Source organism: Pseudoliparis swirei, chromosome 3, assembly GCF_029220125.1.
Source record: "Pseudoliparis swirei isolate HS2019 ecotype Mariana Trench chromosome 3, NWPU_hadal_v1, whole genome shotgun sequence".
NCBI lineage: Eukaryota > Metazoa > Chordata > Actinopteri > Perciformes > Liparidae > Pseudoliparis > Pseudoliparis swirei.
The window spans coordinates 1,426,604-1,451,720 of record NC_079390.1 but is presented as its reverse complement, the minus strand read 5'-3'; the positions used below and the strand labels follow the sequence as shown (position 1 = coordinate 1,451,720).

At 41.2% G+C, this 25,117-nt stretch overlaps 2 protein-coding genes across 2 annotated transcripts in view; both read left to right on the top strand.

The window, feature by feature from the left end:
• Positions 1-13,788, top strand: part of lars1b (leucyl-tRNA synthetase 1b) — a 34,940-nt gene extending 21,152 nt beyond the window's left edge. The window contains exons 23-32 of the mRNA XM_056444147.1: positions 2,626-2,809; positions 4,871-4,961; positions 5,082-5,222; positions 6,694-6,834; positions 7,467-7,577; positions 7,745-7,855; positions 9,272-9,376; positions 10,303-10,398; positions 11,097-11,229; positions 13,188-13,788. Of these exons, the coding sequence (XP_056300122.1) occupies positions 2,626-2,809; positions 4,871-4,961; positions 5,082-5,222; positions 6,694-6,834; positions 7,467-7,577; positions 7,745-7,855; positions 9,272-9,376; positions 10,303-10,398; positions 11,097-11,229; positions 13,188-13,393 (1,319 nt within the window). The 3' untranslated portion in view covers positions 13,394-13,788. The remainder of the gene's footprint in view (positions 1-2,625; positions 2,810-4,870; positions 4,962-5,081; positions 5,223-6,693; positions 6,835-7,466; positions 7,578-7,744; positions 7,856-9,271; positions 9,377-10,302; positions 10,399-11,096; positions 11,230-13,187) is intronic.
• A 1,373-nt stretch (positions 13,789-15,161) lies between these two features.
• Positions 15,162-19,750, top strand: plac8l1 (PLAC8 like 1). Its single transcript, XM_056410221.1, has 4 exons — positions 15,162-15,205; positions 15,817-16,031; positions 17,430-17,566; positions 18,709-19,750. Exons 1-4 carry the CDS (start codon positions 15,180-15,182, stop codon positions 18,838-18,840), a joined length of 510 nt encoding a protein of 169 aa, XP_056266196.1. The 5' UTR covers positions 15,162-15,179; the 3' UTR covers positions 18,841-19,750.
• Positions 19,751-25,117: the final 5,367 nt, after the last annotated feature.

The window sequence follows — 25,117 nt, the reverse complement described above, 5'->3', positions numbered from 1 at the left end:
TGTTCATTGGTCATGAGGATGAACCTGTTCATTGGTCATGTGATGAACCTGTTCATTGGTCATGAGGATGAACCTGTTCATTGGTCATGAGGATGAACCTGTTCATTGGTCATGAGGATGAACCTGTTCATTGGTCATGTGGATGAACCTGTTCATTGGTCATGGATGAACCTGTTCATTGGTCATGTGATGAACCTGTTCATTGGTCATGTGGATGAACCTGTTCATTGTGGATGAACCTGTTCATTGGTCATTGATGTTGGTCATGATGAACCTGTTCATTGGTCATGAGGATGAACCTGTTCATTGGTCATGTGATGAACCTGTTTGTTCATTGGGAACATTGGTCATGTGGATGAACCTGTTCATTGGTCATGTGATGAACCTGTTCATTGGTCATGAGGATGAACCTGTTCATTGGTCATGAGGATGAACATGTTCATTGGTCATATGGATGAACCTGTTCATTGGTCATGTGGATGAACCTGTTCATTGGTCAAGTGGATGAACCTGTTCATTGGTCATGTGGATGAACCTGTTCATTGGTCATGTGGATGAACCTGTTCATTGGTCATGTGGATGAACCTGTTCATTGGTCATGGATGAACCCTGTTCATTGGTCATTGGATGAACCTGTTCATTGGTCATGGATGAACCTGTCTCATTGGTCCATGAGGACTGTTCAAGTTGGTCATGAATGACTTTAACCATGTTCATTGGTAATGACAATGAACCTGTTATTACTATCATTATAGGTCATGTGATGAACCATGTTCATTGGTCATGAGGATGAACCTGTTCATTGGTCATGAGGATGAACCTGTTCATTGGTCATGAGGATGAACCTGTTCATTGTGGATGAACCTGTTCATTGGTCATGAGGATGAACCCTGTTCATTGGTCATGTGGATGAACCTGTTCATTGGTCATGAGGATGAACCTGTTCATTGGTCATGTGGATGAACCTGTTCATTGGTCATGAGGATGAACCTGTTCATTGGTCATGAGGATGAACCTGTTCATTGGTCATGAGGATGAACCTGTTCATTGGTCATGAGGATGAACCTGTTCATTGGTCATGTGATGAACCTGTTCATTGGTCATGAGGATGAACCTGTTCATTGGTCATGAGGATGAACCTGTTCATTGGTCATGAGGATGAACCTGTTCATTGGTCATGTGGATGAACCTGTTCATTGGTCATGTGGATGAACCTGTTCATTGGTCATGTGGATGAACCTGTTCATTGGTCATGTGATGAACCTGTTCATTGGTCATGTGGATGAACCAGTTCATTGGTCATGGATGAACCTGTTCATTGGTCGCGATGGATGAACCTGTTCATTGGTCATGAGATGAACCTGTTCATTGGTCATGAGGATGAACCTGTTCATTGGTCATGTGGATGAACCTGTTCATTGGTCATGTGATGAACCTGTTCATTGGTCATGTGGATGAACCTGTTCATTGGTCAAGTGGATGAACCTGTTCATTGGTCATGAGGATGAACCTGTTCATTGGTCATGTGATGAACCTGTTCATTGGTCATGTGATGAACCTGTTCATTGGTCATGAGGATGAACCTGTTCATTGGTCATGTGATGAACCTGTTCATTGGTCATGTGGATGAACCTGTTCATTGGTCATGTGGATGAACCTGTTCATTGGTCATGTGATGAACCTGTTCATTGGTCATGTGGATGAACCTGTTCATTGGTCATGTGATGAACCTGTTCATTGGTCATGAGGATGAACCTGTTCATTGGTCATGTGGATGAACCTGTTCATTGGTCATGAGGATGAACCTGTTCATTGGTCATGAGGATGAACCTGTTCATTGGTCATGGATGAACCTGTTCATTGGTCATGTGGATGAACCTGTTCATTGGTCATGTGATGAACCTGTTCATTGGTCATGTGATGAACCTGTTCATTGGTCATGTGGATGAACCTGTTCATTGGTCATGTGATGAACCTGTTCATTGGTCATGTGATGAACCTGTTCATTGGTCATGAGGATGAACCTGTTCATTGGTCATGTGGATGAACCTGTTCATTGGTCATGTGGATGAACCTGTTCATTGGTCATGAGGATGAACCTGTTCATTGGTCATGTGGATGAACCTGTTCATTGGTCATGTGATGAACCTGTTCATTGGTCATGTGGATGAACCTGTTCATTGGTCATGTGGATGAACCTGTTCATTGGTCATGAGGATGAACCTGTTCATTGGTCATGTGGATGAACCTGTTCATTGGTCATGTGGATGAACCCTGTTCATTGGTCATGTGATGAACCTGTTCATTGGTCATGTGATGAACCTGTTCATTGGTCATGAGGATGAACCTGTTCATTGGTCATGTGATGAACCTGTTCATTGGTCATGTGGATGAACCTGTTCATTGGTCATGTGATGAACCTGTTCATTGGTCATGAAGATGAACCTGTTCATTGGTCATGAGGACGAACCTGTTCATTGGTCATGAAGATGAACCTGTTCATTGGTCATGAGGATGAACCTGTTCATTGGTCATGAGGATGAACCTGTTCATTGGTCATGTGGATGAACCTGTTCATAGGTCACCACGTGTTTGACCCCTCGTCATTGTGCGTTTCCCTCTCAGGTATGCGTCTGGCTCTCGCCGACGCCGGCGACACGGTGGAGGACGCCAACTTCGTGGAGACCATGGCGGACGCCGGCATCCTGCGCCTCTACACCTGGGTGGAGTGGGTGAAGGAGATGATCGCCAACCAGAACAACCTGAGGACGGGAGCCGCGGACACCTTCAACGACCGGGTCTTCGCCAGGTGAGGTGCAGGCGAGGCGCCGTGGCGTTGAGGTACTGCGTCTAGCTCTCGTACGTTAGTCAGGATGTCAACGAGACGGGGAATTTAATCATAATAATAAGAATGTAATAATAATACAATTATTAATGATAATAATAGTGCATTCAATTTATATAGCGCTTTCTGAAGTAATCAAAGACAATTTTTTAAATATCTTGCAAGCTATACAATAAAAATAACTACAATTACAATAAAACACAATAAGAACGTAGAGCACACAATCACACATTTAAAGTGAATTTAGAGCTAAATTTCATATTTGAATTAGTGCTGTGAAAAATAACGCGTTATGATTAAATTACAGGATTAATTAGTAAATTTTTTTTAAGGCATTTAACGCATGCGCAGAATGAGCTTCCAATACGTCTGTTGTTGGTCGTCTCTAACCAGCAGCATGTCATTCTGTCTCTAGTGTCGCGTTAACACGACTCCGATCTCCGTCTCGTGTGCGGCAGAGTTCTGATGACGGCGTGTGCGCGCATCGGGACGAAAAAAAGTAATTTGCACCCCCCCCCTCTGTCATAAATCTTTATGTTCTCACAAAAATATACCGAGAATATCGGTAATATGTGATTAATCATGATTAATCCACAGAAACCTGTGATTAATTAGATTACATTTTTAATCGTTTCACAGCCCTAATTTGAACACAACCTTGAACAACAAAGTCTTTGATGTGTCAAATTTGAGCTTGAAATAATGATTTACAATGGAAAGTGTCTGAAAGTCAGAGAAAATGTCCACCTTAAGACAACATGTCCACCTTAAGACCCAGATACACACGTTTAAATTGTTATTGTAACTGTTAATTAAGAGAATAATCTGATATTTAAATTGTTTTTTTAATCTATAATCCACGACTCCAATGAGTACTCATCATTCATCATCATAAAATGTCCATTAAGGAACTTTTTATCGTCTTCCATGTCGGTCATCCGCCATAAGCGTGCTATAATATTACAAATACTGCGGCACAGAGAACTAAACGCATCCTGAGCGCGCGATGAACGGCCGTAATAACACGACGATGACCTTTTTAAAACGTACGTGAGCTCGTTATCGGGGGCGACAAAGTCTTTGACACGGATGATTGGTCGTGGAATTAAGTCATATTTGAGCTTGAAATAATGATTTACATTTACAAGTGTCTGAAAGTCAGAGGAAATGGCCACCTTAAGACACAGACCTTCATTAGTGGAACTATCAACGAATGCCCCATAATGTCCTCTAATAATTATGTCATAGCGTTTTGTTTTGGTGCTGTGTTGAGTCTCCTATCTGTACTGCCTGTACTAGGTAGGTACACACACAAAATATAATTTTTAATTATAAAAAAAACTAATAAATAAGTTAGAATTGTCAATAGCTGTTTAAAAAATATATAACAATAAATAACCACAAAGAATTAAGAATAACATTTAATATGATTGTTTGATTTATGTTTTTTCTTTGAAAAAAAATCTAAGAAATCACTTTGAATCTGTAGACTACTGCCTAATAGTGTTATTATTGTCTAATATTCTTATTATTGGCTAATAGTGTTATTATTGTCTAATATTTTTATTATTGCCTAATAGTCTTATTATTGTCTAGTAGTGTTATTATTGTCTAATATTCTTATTATTGCCTAATAGTCTTATTATTGTCTAATAGTCTTATTATTGCCTCATAGTCTTATTATTGTCTAATAGTCTTATTATTGCCTAATAGTCTTATTATTGTCGAATAGTTTTATTACCTAAGAGTCTTATTAATGCCTAATAGTCTTATTATTGCCATTTTTATGACAGTTGCTCATATCCTGTGAGCCTAAATAAATATATTTATTATTTTTGAACAAAAGTTAAACGTTATTTCACAAGTTTCACAAAGTTCCCCCAGTTTATTTTTAAATGCCCCTGGGTTTCAGTCAGTGGGGAGAATCTGCCCCCTAATAAATGTAAAGTCCTCTCCGCCTCCAGCGCTGAACAAGTGGTAGGTTCACTGACCAAACTGACCGTCAGGATTTTGTGTCCCGTGTAGCGAGATCAACGCCGGCATCTTGAAGACGGAGCAGCAGTACGACCGCATGATGTACAAGGAGGCGCTGAAGAGCGGCTTCTTTGAGTTCCAGGTGAATAAACGTCCATTGAGGCTCTTTGAGGGAACGTAAACGTCTCCTGACCGCGTGATGATGTCCCTGAATCGCCGTAGCAACGCGACGCTTACCTATCTAAACCGTTTCTGCACGCAGGCGGCCAAAGATAAGTACCGGGAGCTCGCCATCGAGGGCATGCACAAGGACCTGGTGTTTGAGTTCATCGAGAGGCAGACCCTGCTGCTGGCCCCCATCTGCCCACACCTGTGTGAATACACCTGGGGCCTGCTCGGCAAGGTAAGAGAACGTAATGTTGCACAGGGTTCGTGGAAAACCTGTAAAAGTCATGGGATTTTTAAATGGTTCTTTCCAGACCTGGAAAAGTCATTGAGAAAAAATAGAATTTTTAAAATTTAAAATGTAATAGTTGTAATAGTTTAAATGTTTTTAATTTTAAAACATTTACATTTTTAAAGTTTAACATTTTTCAATTTGTATTTTCAATTTTTTTAATTTTTAATTTTTTTAATTTTTTATTTTTCACATTATTAAAAATGTTAAAATTAAATTTAAAATTTGTAATTTGTTGTCATTATTTTGTCTGAGTACCGTGTGTACAATGTGTACATCTTTTCCCACAAAAAAAAGAAAGACGCTCATAATACGCTCTTAATACTCATTTTCCCGCGCTGCAAGTGAACGCACCGTAACTAAAAATACATCAATTGTTATTCTTTTAATCTAAACTATTGTCTCATTCATTTGAGTCATGTACGATTTTATACTGTATGCGTTGGAATTCTCATTGTTAGTTTAAATACGACATTTTCTCACTTTTCCATGTGAACGGAGAGATTAAAAAAAATCTTTGGTCATGGAAATTTGGTTTAAAGTCCTGGACACCTGGAAAATGTGTGTGAACCCTGTTTCATCTTTATCTTCCCGCGTTATTGTACGTTCATGAACGCACCGGGGATCAACCAGCTGAGATGACATAGTTCCTGCCTGAGTCTCGGGCTTCATCTGCATCAGTGTGACTGGAATGCACTTTTGCACACGGCCCCAACAGCTCAGCAGAGAGCCCGAAAAATAATTGTAACACCGGAGGTTCTGAATATGAAAGAGTGCTGCTGCTCTGGTTGTGAGGCTTTTGTTGTTGCTCAGCGACGGTGTTTTCTCCAATGTTCAGCACCGCTAGCTATAGAGCTGAGAGGCTGTCGACACGGTGGTGAACACACCCGTCATCCTCACTCCTTCAGGCGTCACTCAACCCCTTCAGGGGTTCGTACGGTCATGGAAAACCTGGAAAAATCCTGGAATTTTAAAATAGTTATTTCCAGGCCTGGAAAAGTTCGTGGGGTAAAAAAAATCCCCAAAGTTTTGGAAAAGTCACAGAAATGTTGTTATATTCATGTTTATTTACGCTGAGTTTTATATAATTAATATACTTTTTTTCAAAAGACGCTCTAAATATAAGTCGGCGTACTCGCACATTTTTCCGCGCTGCAAGTGAACGCACCGTAACTGAAAAGACATAAATGTTTATTCTTTTAATCTAAACTATTGTCTCATTCATTTGTTTAATTTAATGTTATTTACTGTATGCTCTGGAATTCTCTTTGTTAGTTTAAATACGACGTATTCTCACTTTTTCATGTGAACACCGAGATAAAAAAAATGTTTGGCCATAGAAATTTGTTTAAAAGTCCCGGACACCCATTGGTCGGCGTGAGTATGACCCCGTCCGTCTCCCTCTTTCCCCCCACAGACCAGTTCTCTGATGAAGGCGTCGTGGCCGGTGGCGGGTCCAGTGGACGAGGTCCTGATCCGGTCCTCTCAGTACCTCATGGAGACGGCACACGACCTCCGGCTGAGGCTGAAGGCGTACATGCAGCCGCCCAAAAACAAAGTAAGAACGGGTCCGTGTGGCTCCACATGCTTCACACATGGCTACTGCACGTCACTCGAGTGGATCGAGGGCATTCTGAAAACGTGTATTCATTTAACAATTGATTGTGAAAGTAAATCTTTAATCTGAAATTCTAAACTTGTCTGAAAGTGCATTAACTTTGGTTATTTAATACGTGTTGTGTGGGAGTCTTTTTTAACTCGAGGAGCACAATGAGGCAGAAAACAATAAAAGCACTTAAAAAATATCAGGCAAAGTAGAGTTAATGTTCAATAAACAATCTGCTAATTAACTCTGAATCATGTTGAATCACTTAAGTTAAAGCAATGAAGTATTAACTAACATTTAAGGTTTTTAAATTTTTTTAAATCAGCATTTCTACCTGTAATGCCGTGACACCCCACTAGAGGGCGCGCCCCACAGCTTGAGTACCACAGCCTTAAAGCAACTTTATCTCACGCTGAAGCCCGTTTCATAGCGCTAGCATATTTTAGCATGAACACTTATTGGTGGAAACTCACATCCAGGCGTGCCTACAGTCCTATAAGTAGAATAAATTCACAGATTATCTTTGTTGGAGAAGCGTTAACGCCGCCCACCTGCCACACACCTGTATCTCCTCTTCCCTACAGAAGGGCGACTCCAGGCCCCCGGCCAAGCCGTCCCACTGCAACATCTACGTGGCCAAGAGCTACCCGCCATGGCAGCACAGCGCCCTGTCGCTGCTCGGCTCGCACTACAAGGTCACACACACACACACACACACACACACACGCGGTCAAAGCACAGGTGTCCGTGGCATGGCGATGCACTGGATCACTTCACTTGTGTTCTGGAGTTCGCCCACCTGTGTCTGTGATCCTGGTCGGCTGTTTGTTTACCTGGCCTTTGTCGTTGTTGTTGTTTCCAGAGCAACAATGGATCTCTTCCAGACAACAAAGTGATCGCCACTGAGTTGGGCGCTCTGCCCGACCTCAAGAAGTACATGAAGAAGGTCATGCCCTTCGTAGCCATGATCAAGGTGTGTGTGTGTGTGTGTGTGCATAATCATTGTTTATGTTTTTATTTATTTTTATTTTACATCAGTATTTTACATATTTGCCTTTTTAGCTCCTTCTTCTTCTTCTCCTTCTTGTCCTTCTTCTTCTCCTTCTTGTCCTTCTTCTTCTCCTTCTTGTCCTTCTTCTTCTCCTCTTGTCCTTCTTCTTCTTGTCCTTCTTCTTCTTCTTCTTGTCCTTCTTCTTCTTCTCCTTCTGCTTCTTCTTCTCCTTCTTGTCCTTCTTCTTCTCATTCTTCTTCTTCTTCTCCTTTTTGTCCTTCTTCTTCTTCTCCTTCTGCTTCTTCTTCTCCTTCTTGTTCTTCTTCTGCTTCTTCTTCTCCTTGTCCTTCTTCTCCTTCTGCTTCTTCTTGTCCTTCTTCTGCTTCTTCTGCTTCTTCTTCTTGTCCTTCTGCTTCTTCTTCTTCTTGTCCTTCTGCTTCTTCTTCTTGTCCTTCTTCTTCTTCTTCTTCTTATTCTCCTTCTTGTCCTTATTCTTGTCCTTCTGCTTCTTCTTCTTCTCCTTCTTATTCTTGTCCTTCTGCTTCTTCTTCTTCTTGTCCTTCTTCTTGTCCTTCTTCTTCTTGTCCTTCTGCTTCTTCTTCTTCTTGTTCTTCTTCTTCTTCTCATTCTTATTCTTGTCCTTCTGCTTCTTCTTCTCCTTCTTGTCCCGCTTCTTCTTGTCCTTCTTGTCCTTCTTCTTCTTGTCCTTCTCCTTCTTCTCCTTCTTGTCCTTCTTCTTCTTGTCCTTCTTCTTCTTGTCCTTCTGCTTCTTCTTCTCCTTCTTGTCCTTCTTCTTCTTGTCCTTCTGCTTCTTTTTCTCCTTCTTGTCCTTCTTCTTCTCCTTCTTATTCTTGTCCTTCTTCTTCTCCTTCTTCTCCTTCTTGTCCTTCTTCTTGTCCTTCTTCTCCTTCTTATTCTTGTCCTTCTGCTTCTTCTTGTCCTTCTTCTTGTCCTTCTTCTTCTTCTCCTTCTTGTCCTTCTTCTTCTTGTCCTTCTTCTATTTCTTCTTGTCCTTCTTCTTCTTCTCCTTCTTGTCCTTCTTCTTATTGTACTTCTTCTTCTTGTCCTTCTTCTCCTTCTTGTCCTTCTTCTTCTTTTTCTTCTTCTCCTTCTTCTCCTTCTTCTTCTTCTTGTCCTTCTCCTTCTTCTTCTGTGTCTCTTTTGATCACTCGATACATTTTAGGCATGAAGTTGTTAAATATTGAACACATAAAATCTCCTGATGAACTTTATCTTATCCTCATAAATCTGTCTTAGATATTAAAACCTGACGTCTCCATTGTGTGGACGATATATACATTATATATATATATATATTATATATATATGTTGCATTCCCTCCTTGTCTTCCACTGCGGTCTCGTTTTTGTGATTGGTTCTGACCTCTGGGTTCTGCAGGAGAACCTGGTGAAGAACGGGCCGCGGGTTCTGGACCTGGAGCTGGAGTTCGACGAGCGCGTCGTGCTGATGGACAACCTGGTCTACCTGACCAACTCTCTGGAGGTGAGGATGACCTCCAGGTGTCTGTCCCACACACACACACACACACACACACACACACACACCTCGCAGGTCGACATGTTTGTGAGTGCAGAGTTAAAGAAAAAAAACGTGTTAAAATACAAAAAAATCAGCTCTAGCAATAAATACAGGGTTCGTACGGTCATGGAAAACCTGGAAAAGTCATGGCATTTTAAAACGGTCATTTCCAGGCCTGGAAAAAACTTAAATCACAAAAGTTTTGGAAAAGTCCTGGAAATCTTATATTCACGTGTTCATTCACGGCCAGTTTTAAATATTGAATATGTCTTTGAAAGAAAGACGGTCAAAATAAAATGAAGCGTCTTTGTCGACCTAGAAAAGCGCTATAGAAGTCTGAATTATTATTTTTATTATTATTAAAATATAAGCCAGCGTACGCTCTCATACTCGTATATATATATATATATTTATACATGACATCAACCATCGGCTCTCACAGCTCGGTGACCTTCACCTCTACGTCTGAATGTCTCTTCCAGCTCCACTCGGGCAGCCGTTAGAATCACCAATGGAGGAGCAGCTCAACGCTGATTGGCTCTCGCAATTCGGCAACTTTAAATATTTTAACTTTAGGCGAAAATTCTCTTCTGTCGCAACCACTCGCGTCTGTCCGTTGACTTTAACGCTTTTGGAGCGAACGCAGCTTTACTCTGCCATCTCGAACTGGAATGTGTGACGGAGCAGATGTTGTGTCTCTGGTCTGCAGGAGTCAGATTACCCCCCCCTCTTCCTCTCCCCTCCCTCTCTCCCCCCTCTTCCTCTCCCCTCCCTCTCAACCCCCCTCACCCTTTTGCCAGTGTACATGCCAAACCCGCCCGTATACACACTATCCCGCGGTGGGTTTATCTCCTCTGATAATCGCTCTGTTTTTCCCACATCCCCTGCAGTTGGAACAGATTGACATCTTGTTTGCATCCGAGGGCGACGACAAAGTGAAGGAGGACTGTTGCCCCGGGAAACCGTTCTGCGTCTTCAGATCCGAGGTAAACGCTCTGGGCTTTCAGAGCAGAGCGAGCGAGTCTATTGGAGGGCCGTTGTATTCTTCTTTTTCAGCCACCTAATAGATATGATACATACTCTCAATATGCAGGGTTGGTACGGTCATGGAAAACCCGGAAAAGTCTTGGGATTTTAAAATGGTTGTTCCCAGGCCTGGAAAAAAGAAAAAATCCCCAAAGTTTTGAAAAAGTCCTGGAAATGTTTTATATTCATATGATCATTTACGCTGAGTTTTAAATAATTAATATGTTTTTAAAAGAAAGACACTCTAAATATAAGTCGGCATACGCTCTTTCACATTTTTCCGCGCTGCAAGTGAACGCACCGTAACCGAAAAGACGTAAATGTTTATTCTTTTAATCTGAACTATTGTCTCATTCATTTGAGTCATTTAAGGTTATAAACTGTATGCTTTGTGATTCTCTTTGTTAGTTTAAATATTACATGATCTCACTTTTTAAAAAGATTTTAAACAAAAGTTTGGTCATGGAAATTTGGTTTAAAGCCCTGGACACCCATTGGTCGACACGTGTATGACCCTTGAATATGATCATGTTTTTTTGGTGTTTATCGCTGTAGGTGCATCCCTTCTGCAACAGTGTGTGTGTGTCTCCCCGATGGAAGACGTGTGTGTTTGCACACTTCAATGACTTGTGTGTGTCGCGGCTCTATCTCTCCCCAGCCTGGAGTGTGTGTGTCGCTCGTCAACCCTCAGCCCTGCAACGGACAGTTTTCTACAAAGGTCGAGGTCCGACAGGGAGACAGCGGAGACAGCATCATCCGTCGGTTGGCCAAGGTCAACCGGCTCATTAAAGGTCAGGAAGATAAACAGCAGACATCCACAAATGATGCTTAAGAACCCAGAACTAGTCTCTATCAACAAGAAGGGAAAAGAAGGTGAGCATTTTTACTCTGTTTTGAGCAGTGGCGGGCCGTCAGGGCCAGCAAGGCCTTCTCTGCTGGCCTAAACATCATCAGAATATATATTTTTTTCTAAATATATTTTCCCACAAATATGTATTCAATTATTTCCGAGAGTAAGAGTTATTCTCTTAATTTCATAGCGTTCCTCTTGGTTGCGCTGCTGCCAGCCCCAGGTTGAGATTTGGAGGGCTGGTCTTTATGTTAGATCTTTTATCCAATCATATTCAGCCATCGTGTGTTGCCAGGGGGCTAAAATCTGCCCTTAGGCCTTCAGAATCAACATTGCGGGCGCTGGTAGCTTCAAGTGAATGGGAATGACGATGTTGTGTCAACCAATCAGCTTTAGAGTTGGCTCCTCTAGGCCTTCGAGAAGGCCCCGGAACCGGCACAGGAGCCAGCTAGCAGGCGGAGTGCTGCACGTCTTTTGATTGGATTACCAATATTGAGAGGCGGGGCCTATGGGCAGGTAGATGCAAAACCTCAGAACTAGGAAACTGACTTTGATAAAGGAATTAATTCGCGGACTACAAAGCTGTTTTTTCAACCCACAATGGCGGAAGGAGGAGAAGATGTCGATTTGGTCGAGCATATACTTGAAATCTGCTTTGGTGCGACAATGCCCTGTTTAGTGAACAAACTAGTGCAAGTGACTTTTTCTTCTTTTTCTCCGTCCCGATGCATTCTGCAGCGCGAGACGGAGAGCCGAGAGAAATGACATGCTGTTGTGTAGATACGATCAACATCAGACGGCTGTTTAGTTTAATAAATGAACAAAGACGTGCTATAGAGAAAATGACGGGGCGGGCCAATTTTTTTTAATGTCATGCGATCTACCAATACTACGCCGCGATCGACCGGTAGGTCGCGATCGACGTATTGAGCAGCCCTGGTCTAGAGCCATGGCATCATAATGATAGGAATAAGAGGTGGATTAATTCGGGTGGGACTGTGTAGGACCTCACTGAAGGCCCAGGCCCCAGGCCCATGGCCCGCCACTGGTTTTGAGGTAAAAATGTCTTTAAACCGTTGAGTCACTGTCTCAAACTTGCATTCTCTCTACTGGCCAGCAGGGGGCGACAAAGAAAGAAGTCGGATTGTACCGTTAACATTGGAAACATGAGTTTATGGTTTAATTCGCTAGTTTCAAGCCTACTGGATCCCAGCATGATGTTTATTGAGTAAACGAAGGTCACATTTAGAGTCAAATAGAGCGTAAAGCAGGGTGTGCTTTAGGGGCGGGGCTAACTTGACATATATATAATAATTTTAAGTTATGGCCCAGCTTACTAGTCTTACCATGCAGACTTGAAACTATATATATATATATATATGTAATATATATTTGTATATAAATGTAAACAAATATATATAATTATATAAAAATAAATTTATATGTATATAATTTAATTTATGATCTCGTAAACGATGGTCACATTTAGAGTCAAAAAGAGCGTAAAGCAGGGGGTGCTTTAGGGCCGGGGCTACAGGTCGCTACCGCTACTAGCACCGTGTGGAGTGTCTCTACTATGGCGCCACTCCTCTCCGCGCCAAATATGACCACGTCCGTTTCACTAGTTGGAAAAAGCCAAGATGGCGACGGTCAAAACGTCGACGCACAAAACCAATAAAAACAGTCCCGTTCAATCTCTCATCCTTTCCCCTCTCTCCATCCCCACATCTTCCCCTCTCTGCTCTGATTCTCCATTTCCTCCATCACTCGCTACCTGCAACATTCCCTCCCCTCATCCCTCCGCGTGTCTCACTTCACTACTTCCCCCTCTTCTCGTGTAATCCTTCCATCTTTTGTCTCTCTCTCTCTCGACACTCTGCCTGCCTCCCCCTCCACCAGATCCGTCCAGAGTCAAGTTGATGCGGTACGAGGACCCGGTGCTGGGGCCCCGCCGGGTGCCCGTCCTGGGGCTCGAGGAGCAGGGCAAGCTGCCCGTCTCCAACAAGTCGCTGTTCGACGTGGACCTGGAGCGGAACCGGGTCACGCTGGCCGACAACGGGCTCACGGTGGACATCGGGAACTCTCTGGTGTACCTGGTGCTCTAGAGTTACATTCTCTCTCTCTCACACACACACACACACACATTCAGAGGTGAATTATTTGATAAATTGCATCATTAATTGTAGCCCAAAAAAAGCTCATTTTGACTCAAAGCCATAGAACATGCATGTCTGTTTTTGTAAATACATACATGTTCTATGTTGGTCCACAGACATCCGGTTCTGGTTTTTTTATGGTGTGAAGAAAAAAAACAAGCATTTTTTATTTTATTTATCCCAGACTTTCCCTTAAGAACAACAACAGGATTTGTTTTCTGTTTATTTTTGTCGTCTGTTTAAATTTAATCTTTTTCCCCCCATATTTTATACGGCGAACAATTCGTATATTTGTCTCTTGGATCTTATTTTTTCTTTTCCGAACAATACTCTTCTCATTTCACCGGCCGCCTCGGTCGTCCATGATATTCCGATTTTCCGGGAGGGGATGGTATTTTCCTCGCGGAGGATGGTGCTAATGTCACGTGTAATTATTCAGCCTCCCTCCTTGTGAATTTTGTTTCCTCACAGCTTTTTTTTTTTTTTTCTCTCTTTTTTTTCTCGGGATAAAACTAAAAACTTCGTTTCCGGCGGCTGTGTGAGTCACCAGTTTGTGAAGCTCCTCTCAGAGGGATCATCTGAACATGAGCGTCTTCTGAAGAGGACCACGTGCTCATGAGCGGCTTAGAGACCTTTGACAATGTGTCGTGACTTCCAGTCGGGATATGCAAAGGAAACGGGCAATAAAAGCTTCAGTTGGCGCCATCAATGAGAGAAACTGAAGCTTTTTCGGGAAATATATTCACTTTGATGCTGAGTATTAAGATACTAGCCCATATGATATATGTATAGATATATAATTTTATAATTTTATATATATAATTATTTATATTATATATATATATATATATAATTACATATGTTGTGTATGTATAAAAAAAGAAATAGCATTAAGATACTAGCCCATATGATATATGTGTATATATAATATTATTTATATAATATATATATTTTTATATGTATAAAATATATATATAATGATGTATTCATATATGTAAATATATTTTTATATATATAATTTAATTTATTTAAATTAAGCTAACATTTTAAGTTAGCTTAGCATACAGACTGGAAACGGGGCTCAGTTCAAAGGTCACCACGTCTCCTCCAGCACTTCTAAAGCTCCCTAATAATGAATTAATACGTTAATACGAATTAATCACTTCTGACACACACGCGCACACACACGCACACACATCCACCATCAGTCTCAATGTAAAGGTGATAGTCTGAGCCCCAGGTATTTCTCTGGTTGTGAAAAACATATTTCACTTCCCATCACTGAGTCTGTATGAATGTGTGTGTGTCAATAAGTGTATTTGTGTGTATCAATGAATGTGTGTGAGTATGAATGTGTGTGTGACCCTTAGCTCCTCCCACCAGTGTGTGGGTGGTCTTTCAGGTCGATTTAAATCAGTAATCAGCCTCGATCAGAGTTCAGCTGGTGGGGTTAAGCGTCTGAATGCATTCACATCTGATTATGTCATTATTTCGGTCACCCCCCCCCCCCTCTTAGCGGGGTGTGGGGGGGGTGAGGGGGTGAAGTCACAGACAGAAGGCGACTGCAAGACTTATCTCTGTCACACAGCTTCTGGCCCGAGCCACTGGACTGCTGCTTTATCTGCTCCGACACACACACACACACACACACACACACCCTCTCACTGGAGGAGTGGCACCCCCCTGCTCCTCCTCATTCCCTCCTCCTCCTCCTCTCTCCCAGCAGCTTGTCGTAATGGACCAGATGACAGTCACACAGCAGTAAGTGCTTCTTCTTCTTCTTCTTCTTCTTGTCTCTACACACTGTTGTCGCCACTGAAAAAGTAAACAGCTCACTTATCTTTCTGGGGTTATTTTAAGTTAATAATTATATATATATATGACTTACATTTATTATAATTATTTTAAATTATGGCCTTTAGCCAGCTGACTATTCTTACCATGCACACTTGAAACTATATATATATATATATTTTCATATATATAATATATATATAATTATATATATCATTATATATTAATTTTAATATATATTTATTAAGTGTGCATATGTATATATATGTATAATAACATTTATTAACATCAAGCTAACATTTTAGTTATCTTTTATTCTCCTTTTTATGCCTCTACGATAAAAAGACAACGCAGATCGAACCGTAACATTTCTAAACCGTGAACTGATCTCTCATTCACATTTCTGGTGAAACCCGATGAAACGCCAACAGCAAAGCAGTGAAAGTCACTTTTCTACTTTAAGACTCATTGAATGAACAACAAGGAGCCGACGGCGAGGCGTCAGCCATCAACCCGTCAGCCTCCCAGAGAACACGAACACGTGGTGTGTCGAAATAAAAAATAAAATCTAATTCCAGACCGAGGCTGTCGGCCCCCCGCGGCTCGCCGTCAGCGTTCCAGGAGGAGGAGGCGGGGGGCGTCGCCACAGGAAGTGAGAACGACTCGAGGTCAAACGACCCGGCGCTCACGCAGCCCGGCCTCGGCGTCACCACGACGACCGTCACCACCGTCACGCAGACGGGAGGAGTCTGGAGCAGCGGCCTGCTCGACGTCGGCGGGGACCGGACCACGTGTAACGACACACACACACACGCACACACACACACACACACACACACACACACACACCATCAGTCTCAATGAAAAGGTTATAGTCTGAGGCCCGGGTATGAATGTGTGTGTGTGTGTGATTGATTGTGTGTATAATTGTGTGAATGTGTGTATGAGTGTGTGCATGATTGTGTGTATGAATGTGTATGTGTGTGTGTGTGTGAATTTGTATGTCAACCGTAGCGTTTCCCATCAGTGTGTGAATGTGTGTGTGAGTGTGTGTGTGTGTGAGTGTGTGTATGAATGTGTGTATGCGTGTGTGTATGAGTGTGTGAATGAATGTGTGTGTGAACCTTAGCTCCTCCCATCAGTGTGTGAATGTGTGTATGAATGTGTGTATGAGTGTATGTGAATGTGTGTGTGAATGTGTGTGTGAACCTTAGCTCCTCCCATCAGTGTGTGAATGTGTGTATGAATGTGTGTGTGAGTGTGTGTATGAATGTGTGTATGAATGTGTGTATGAGTGTATGTGAATGTGTGTGTGAGTTTGTGTGAGTGTGTGTATGAGTGTGTGAATGTGTGTATGAGTGTGTGTGTGTGTGTGTGTGAGTGTGTGTATGAATGTGTGTATGAGTGTATGTGTGTGAGTGTGTGTATGAGTGTGTGTGTATGCGTGTGTGTGTATGCATGTGTGTATGAATGTGTGTGTGAACCTTAGCTCCTCCCATCAGTGTGTGAATGTGTGTATGAATGTATGTGAATGTGTGTATGAATGTGTGTGAGTGTGTGTATGAATGTGTGTATGAGTGTATGTGAATGTGTGTGTGAGTGTGTGTGAGTGTGTGTATGAATGTGTGTATGAGTGTGTGTGAGTGTGTGTATGAATGTGTGTATGAGTGTATGTGAATGTGTGTATGCGTGTGTGTATGAGTGTGTGTGAGTGTGTGTATGAATGTGTATGTGTGTATGAGTGTGTGTGAGTGTGTGTATGCGTGTGTGTATGAGTGTGTGTGAGTGTGTGTATGAGTGTGTGTATGAGTGTGTGTGAGTGTGTGTATGCGTGTGTGTATGAGTGTGTGTGAATGTGTGTTTGCGTGTGTGTATGAGTGTGTGTGTATGAATGTGTGTGTGAACCTTAGCTCCTCCCACCAGTGTGTGAATGTGTGTATGCGTGTGTGTGAGTGTGTGTATGCGTGTGTGTGTGAATGTGTGTTTGCGTGTGTGTATGAGTGTGTGTGTATGCGTGTGTGTATGAATGTGTGTGTGAACCTTAGCTCCTCCCCTCAGTGTGTGGGTCTTTCAGGTCCATTTAAAACAGTAATTCAGAGCTTCATGACCTATTGTTTGCATAATTTTTTTGTCATTTTCTCGTCACACACACACACACACACACCGTGTGCTTACCTGCGTGCGTCCTCAGGTGTCCTGGGTGCTGTGGCGCCGTGCTGTCTGGACCTGAGTCTGGCTCACCAGTACGGAGAGTGCCTCTGCCTGCCTCTGCTGCCCGGATCCACCTTCGCCATGCGGGTCGGGATCCGGGAGCGCTTCAAGATACGGGTGAGTGTGTGTGAGTGTGTGTGTGTGTGTGTGTGCAAAAAAAAAAAACTTACATTACGAGTCAAAAGTTTTAGAACACGCCCATTTAAAAAAAGTTTTTATTGAAATGTGAGCAGTGAATAACCTGAAATGGAACTTAAAGGCATATTTTAGGGGGGCTTCAGCATTATTTCTAACTCTAATATGTCACACATCTTCCTTCAAATTACAATCCAATAGCCGAGCGTCACACTTAACGAGATAATCCCCGGGCACTAGGACCTGGGGGAGGCTGCTGGCCCTGTGGCCGAATGAGCATAAAAAATCACTCTGACCCTGAAACTCTGTCTCTAACAATAGATATCAGGGGCCGCCCAATTTGTTTTATCTCATTCAAACATCCCCATGCTTACCACTCTCTTTGGGGCTTAGCCCCCCCCCCCTTCTTTAAATCCTACAAACGCCCCTGGCTACCAGCAGATATTTGATACTAAAGTCGTGCGAGTAGATTATCTGTTTCATCTCTGTTTCTATTTCAAATTAAAAGCCCACTATCTTTCCTGTTGAAAGAATCCCTTCAGTAAAAAAAAAGAGGCATTTATTGTGAAATATTTTTTAGGACAGTTTTTGAGCACCGCATAGCAGAAACCCCTCGTAGATTATAATAATACGTGTTTTCTCTCCAGGTGACGCATACGGTCCACAGACAAAACAAACGTATCTCTCTCCTCATCATTTTTACTTTCTACAAGCACTTCTAATCCTGCATCTATAGAATATTTTAATAACATAAAAAACTCAACACTGTTTCCATTTCAAACTAAAAGCCCACGATCTTTCCTGTTGAAAGAATCCCTTCATAAAAAAAAAAGAGGCTTTTATTGCGAAATATTTTCAGGACAGTTTTGTGAGCAACGCAGTGACTTTCCATGCTCCAAATATTAGGCCGAAACAAACTTCTAATCCTGCATCTATAGAATATTTCAATAACATAAAAAACTCAACACCATTTCAAATTAAAAGCCCACGAGCTTTCCTGTAGACAAAATCCCTTCATAAAAAAAAAAAAGAGGCTTTTATTGTAAAATATTTTAGGACTTTCTAGGCATGTGTTTTAGCGCCATTCACCTCGTCGTTGTTGTTGTTGTTGTCTTCCTGCTCAGGGCAGTGTGTGTGAGGACTGGACCGCAGTGTGCTGCTGCTACCCTCTGGCTGTGTGCCAGATGATAAGAGAGATGAAGAGGAGGATGAAGAGGCGGACCTACCACGTGGTCACCGCCCTCCAAAGCTCGTGAAGAAGCGAGTCGGGACGGAGGCCGAGCGCGAGGCGGTCGGCACCGGGAGGGTTCTGAACGCCCGGAGGACGCCGTGGACCCTGAAGCTCACCCCTAACAGGGCGAAGAGGTCGTGAGAGGTCGTGAGAGGTCGTGAGAGGTCGTGAGAGGCCGTGAGAGGCCTTGAGAGGCCGTGAGAGGTCTTGAGAGGTCTTGAGAGGTCGTGAGAGGTCGTGAGAGGCAGTGAGAGGCCTTGAGAGGCAGTGAGAGGCCGTGAGAGGTCGTGAGAGGTCGTGAGAGGTCGCAAGAGGTCGTGAGAGGTCGCGAGAGGTCGCGAGAGGCCGCGAGAGGCAGTGAGAGGCCGTGAGAGGCCGCGAGAGGTCTTGAGAGGTCGTGAGAGGTCGTGAGAGGTCGCGAGAGGTCTTGAGAGGTCGTGAGAGGTCGTGAGAGGTCTTGAGAGGTTGCGAGAGGTTGCGAGAGGTCGCGAGAGGCAGTGAGAGGCCGTGAGAGGTCGTGAGAGGCAGTGAGAGGTCGCGAGAGGTCGCGAGAGGCCGCGAGAGGTCGTGAGAGGTCGTGAGAGGTTGACCTTTCATTCCTCAATGAACATCAGCAGAGGCTCAGCGGTTTGAATGTGTGTGTGTGTGATGAAGACCTCCACACTGCTGGGCCTCTTCCTCACATGTTATTCATACACTTTCTGTCGACGTACGACATCCTGACCTTTGACCTCACGTCGTAAACAGTCAGGGCCAATGGACCCGACGAGACGTGTTAATAATGTGTGATGGAGGGATGTAAATTCATCCATAAGGAGAGAGAGAAGAGGAGAGAGGAGCTCAGTGTATCCTAAAACAATATGTTACTGGTTAAAGGCTTGTTTAATTCAGGTTTAAGGCAGTATAATACTGGTTTAAGGTAGTATTATACTGGTTTAAGGTAGTATTATACTGGTTTAAGGCAGTATAATACTGGTTTAAGGTAGTATTATACTGGTTTAAGGCAGTATAATACTGGTTTAAGGCAGTATAATACTGGTTTAAGGTAGTATAATACTGGTTTAAGGCAGTCTTATACTGGTTTAAGGCAGTCTTATACTGGTTTAAGGCAGTATAATACTGGTTTAAGGTAGTATTATACTGGTTTAAGGTAGTATTATACTGGTTTAAGGAAGTATTATACTGGTTTAAGGCAGTATAATACTGGTTTAAGGTAGTATTATACTGGTTTAAGGTAGTATTATACTGGTTTAAGGCAGTATAATACTGGTTTAAGGTAGTATTATACTGGTTTAAGGCAGTCTTATACTGGTTTAAGGCAGTATAATACTGGTTTAAGGTAGTATTATATTGGTTTAAGGTAGTATTATACTGGTTTAAGGAAGTATTATACTGGTTTAAGGCAGTATAATACTGGTTTAAGGTAGTATTATACTGGTTTAAGGCAGTCTTATACTAGTTTAAGGCAGTATAATACTGGTTTAAGGTAGTATTATACTGGTTCAAGGTAGTATTATACTGGTTTAAGGCAGTCTTATACTGGTTTAAGGCAGTATAATACTGGTTTAAGGTATAATACTGGTTTAAGATAGTATTATACTGGTTTAAGTCAGTATTATACTGGTTTAAGGCAGTATTATACTGGTTTAAGTCAGTATTATACTGGTTTAAGGTAGTATTATACTGGTTTAAGTCAGTATTATACTGGTTTAAGGCAGTCTTATACTGGTTTAAGGCAGTATAATACTGGTTTAAGGTATAATACTGGTTTAAGGTAGTATTATACTGGTTTAAGTCAGTATAATACTGGTTTAAGGCAGTATAATACTGGTTTAAGGTAGTATTATACTGGTTTAAGGCAGTCTTATACTGGTTTAAGGCAGTCTTATACTAGTTTAAGGCAGTATAATACTGGTTTAAGGCAGTATAATACTGGTTTAAGGTAGTATTATACTGGTTTAAGGCAGTATAATACTGGTTTAAGGTATAATACTGGTTTAAGGCAGTCTTATACTGGTTTAAGGCAGTATAATACTGGTTTAAGGTATAATACTGGTTTAAGGTATAATACTGGTTTAAGTCAGTATTATACTGGTTTAAGGTAGTATTATACTGGTTTAAGGCAGTATTATACTGGTTTAAGTCAGTATTATACTGGTTTAAGGCAGTCTTATACTGGTTTGAGGCAGTATAATACTGGTTTAAGGTATAATACTGGTTTAAGGTAGTATTATACTGGTTTAAGTCAGTATAATACTGGTTTAAGGCAGTATTATACTTGTTTAAGACAGTATTATACTGGTTTATGGTATACTACTGGTTTAAGGTAGTATTATACTGGTTTAAGGCAGTCTTATACTGGTTTAAGGAAGTATAATACTGGTTTAAGGTATAATACTGGTTTAAGGTAGTATTATACTGGTTTAAGTCAGTATTATACTGGTTTAAGGTATAATACTGGTTTAAGGTAGTATTATACTGGTTTCAGGCAGTATTATACTGGTTTAAGACAGTATTATACTGGTTTATGGTATAATACTGGTTTAAGGTAGTATTATACTGGTTTAAGGTAGTCTTATACTGGTTTAAGGCAGTCTTATACTGGTTTAAGGCAGTATAATACTGGTTTAAGGTATAATACTGGTTTAAGTCAGTATTATACTGGTTTAAGGTATAATACTGGTTTAAGGTAGTATTATACTGGTTTAAGTCAGTATTATACTGGTTTAAGGTATAATACTGGTTTAAGTCAGTATTATACTGGTTTAAGGTAGTATTATACTGGTTTAAGGCAGTATTATACTGGTTTAAGTCAGTATTATACTGGTTTAAGGTATAATACTGGTTTAAGGTAGTATTATACTGGTTTAAGGCAGTATCATACTGGTTGAAGTCAGTATAAAGCGAGAGTGATGTGGTTGAACCGGCCCTTTGATGTGTTCTGAAGGTCACGAGACAAGATGTCCTCTCAGGCACGAAGGAAACACACACCTCTCTCCACCTGGATGGACAAATCCACCCGACGCGGGACATTCAGGGACACTATCAGCAAATCAGACTTGTCAGCATCCCTTTTAAAACCCAAAGTGCAGCAGGTGAGCCACACGAGAGCCGAGCGGGTTCCCGAACGCCTCATCGGTCGTGACGGGTTGTTTTCTCGGCTCTCAGTCGGGATGCAGACGCACTCGTCTGATTACAGGTCAGCGGCTCACCCGAGTCTGATGGGAAGAACTCCATATCTCTGATACTCATTCATCTTGTTCTCGGGCTTTCACTCATATTATTGAACGCAGCTCTGATTGCTGAACCACGAACCCAAACCAGCAGAACGAGTGTGTGGAAGACGTGTTGACGGGTCCTCGAAGGCCACGCGTGTGCAATTAATGAACTCTCACGGATGTGGCGCCCGACCTGCAGCTGCTGCTCGTGAACTGAGAGGAAATGTATTTGGAGAGAGAGATGTGAATAATAATTAGATTTTATTATCATATTTTACTGACTGTACAGTTAATCTGCTGCTCAGTTTGGGTTTTCAAAGGGATTATTTATTTTAAAAATGTCATTGTTATTAGTGTGATTGAAACGTATTTATATGGAAGATGTATGTGGATATATATACACATATATATATATATATAAAGAAAATATAAATAATATATATATATGTATATATATATATATAAAGAAAATAAAAATAATATATATATATGTATGTATATACATATATATAAATTATTTTTATATATATGTAAATATATACATAAAGAAAATAAAAATTATATATGTATATGTATGTATGTATATATATGTATATATATATAAAACATTTTCTTTGTTCTTTTTAAAACTTTATATACATTTTCTGATTTATTTGATTATAATAATTTAGGATAGGAATATATAAGCATTTTTTGCTTCTATCTTTTCAGTCTTTATTTTTTGTATATTATATAGAATAATATAATATTGTATTGCATTTATTGACTGAATAAAATACACAACAACAATTCAAAATGTAGATTATTTTAGTTTTTTAACATCTCATGACCACGTGTTATTGCCTCTGCATCAACAGCTTTACACTGAGTTGGTACATTGGAAAGCCAAGAAACCCTTAAAATGTCCTTTATTTATGTCTATATTCACATAGATTTTCCTATATTTATTTTTGAAACTGCTCCGAAGTCATCGCTACCATAACACGGGACATCTAACTATCCTCCTGAGCCCCCGTAAAACATAAAAGGTGGTTTTACCCGGCATGAGTTATTCATAATACATGTTCCAGGGCGAGCCCACATGAGAGGGTCAAACTTCTGGTTTCTACTTTGGGAATTACTTTAATGATGTCGCTTTGGATTCACCCCGAACACTCCAATGGACCGAGGAACACGTGTGTGTGTGTGCTATGAGTGTGTGTGTGTTATGAGTGTGTGTGTGTGTGTGTTATGAGTGTGTGTGTTATGAGTGTGTGTGTGTTATGAGTGTGTGTGTGTTATGAGTGTGTGTGTGTTATGAGTGTGTGTGTGTGTTATGTGTGTGTGTGTTATGAGTGTGTGTGTGTGTTATGAGTGTTATGTGTGTGTGTGTGTGTTATGATGTGTGTGTGTTATGATGTGTGTGTGTGTTATGATGTGTGTGTGTGTGTGTGTTATGAGTGTGTGTGTGTTATGAGTGTGTGTGTGTGTTATGAGTGTGTGTGTGTGTGTGTTATGAGTGTGTGTGTGTGTTATGAGTGTGTGTGTGTTATGAGTGTGTGTGTGTTATGAGTGTGTGTGTGTGTTATGAGTGTGTGTGTTATGAGTGTGTGTGTGTTATGAGTGTGTGTGTGTTATGAGTGTGTGTGTTATGAGTGTGTGTGTGTTATGAGTGTGTGTGTGTTATGAGTGTGTGTGTGTGTGTTATGAGTGTGTGTGTGTGTTATGAGTGTGTGTGTGTGTTATGAGTGTGTGTGTGTGTTATGAGTGTGTGTGTGTGTGTGTTATGAGTGTGTGTGTGTGTGTGTGTTATGAGTGTGTGTGAGTGTGTGTGAGTGTGTGTGTGTATGTTATAGTATATATATTATAATATATGTGTGTGTATATGTATGTGTGTGTTATGAGTATGTGTGTATTATAGTGTGTGTTATATTATAGAGTGTGTGTATATTGAGTGTGTGTATTATAGTGTGTGTGTTATAGAGTGTGTGTGTTATGAGTGTTATGTGTGTGTGTATATTATGAGTGTGTGTGTATATTATGAGTGTGTGTGTGTTATAGTGTGTGTGTGTTATGAGTGTGTGTATTATGAGTGTGTGTATATATTATAAGTATGTGTGTTATGAGTGTGTGTGTTATGAGTGTGTGTGTGTTATGAGTGTGTGTGTTATGAGTGTGTGTGTTATGAGTGTGTGTGTGTTATGAGTGTGTGTGTGTTATGAGTGTGTGTGTTATGAGTGTGTGTGTGTTATGAGTGTGTGTGTTATGAGTGTGTGTGTTATGAGTGTGTGTGTGTGTTATGAGTGTGTGTGTGTTATGAGTGTGTGTGTGTGTGCTTCCAGTTAAACCTCAAACCTCAACCTTTTTACATCATGTACGTTATACTACTACTGTATATCGTCACACACACACACACATCACACACGTACACACACACACATGCACACACACACAAGTACACACTACACACACACATCATACACATACACACACACACACATCACACATGTACACATTACACACACACACACTGCACACATAATGTATACACACACACGTATACACACACACACACACACATACTGTACATACTCATACATGTATACATACACACACACACACACGTATACACACATACATACACACACACGTATACACACATACGTATACATACACACATACATACACACACACATATACATGTATACATGCACACGTATACACATGCATATGTCACACATCACACATGCACACATCACACATGCACGTATACACATGCATACATACACGTACACATACACACACTACACACATATCACACACATACATGTACACACACATACATATACACACATATACACGTATACACACATGCATACACACATACATCACACATGTACACACACACATCATCACGTATACACACACGTACATACATATGCATACACACACATTACACATACATCACACATCACATACACACACATACACACACACACACACACACGCATACACATCACACACATATACACACACACACATCACACATCACACACACATACACACACACACATGCACACACATCACACACGTATACACACACAT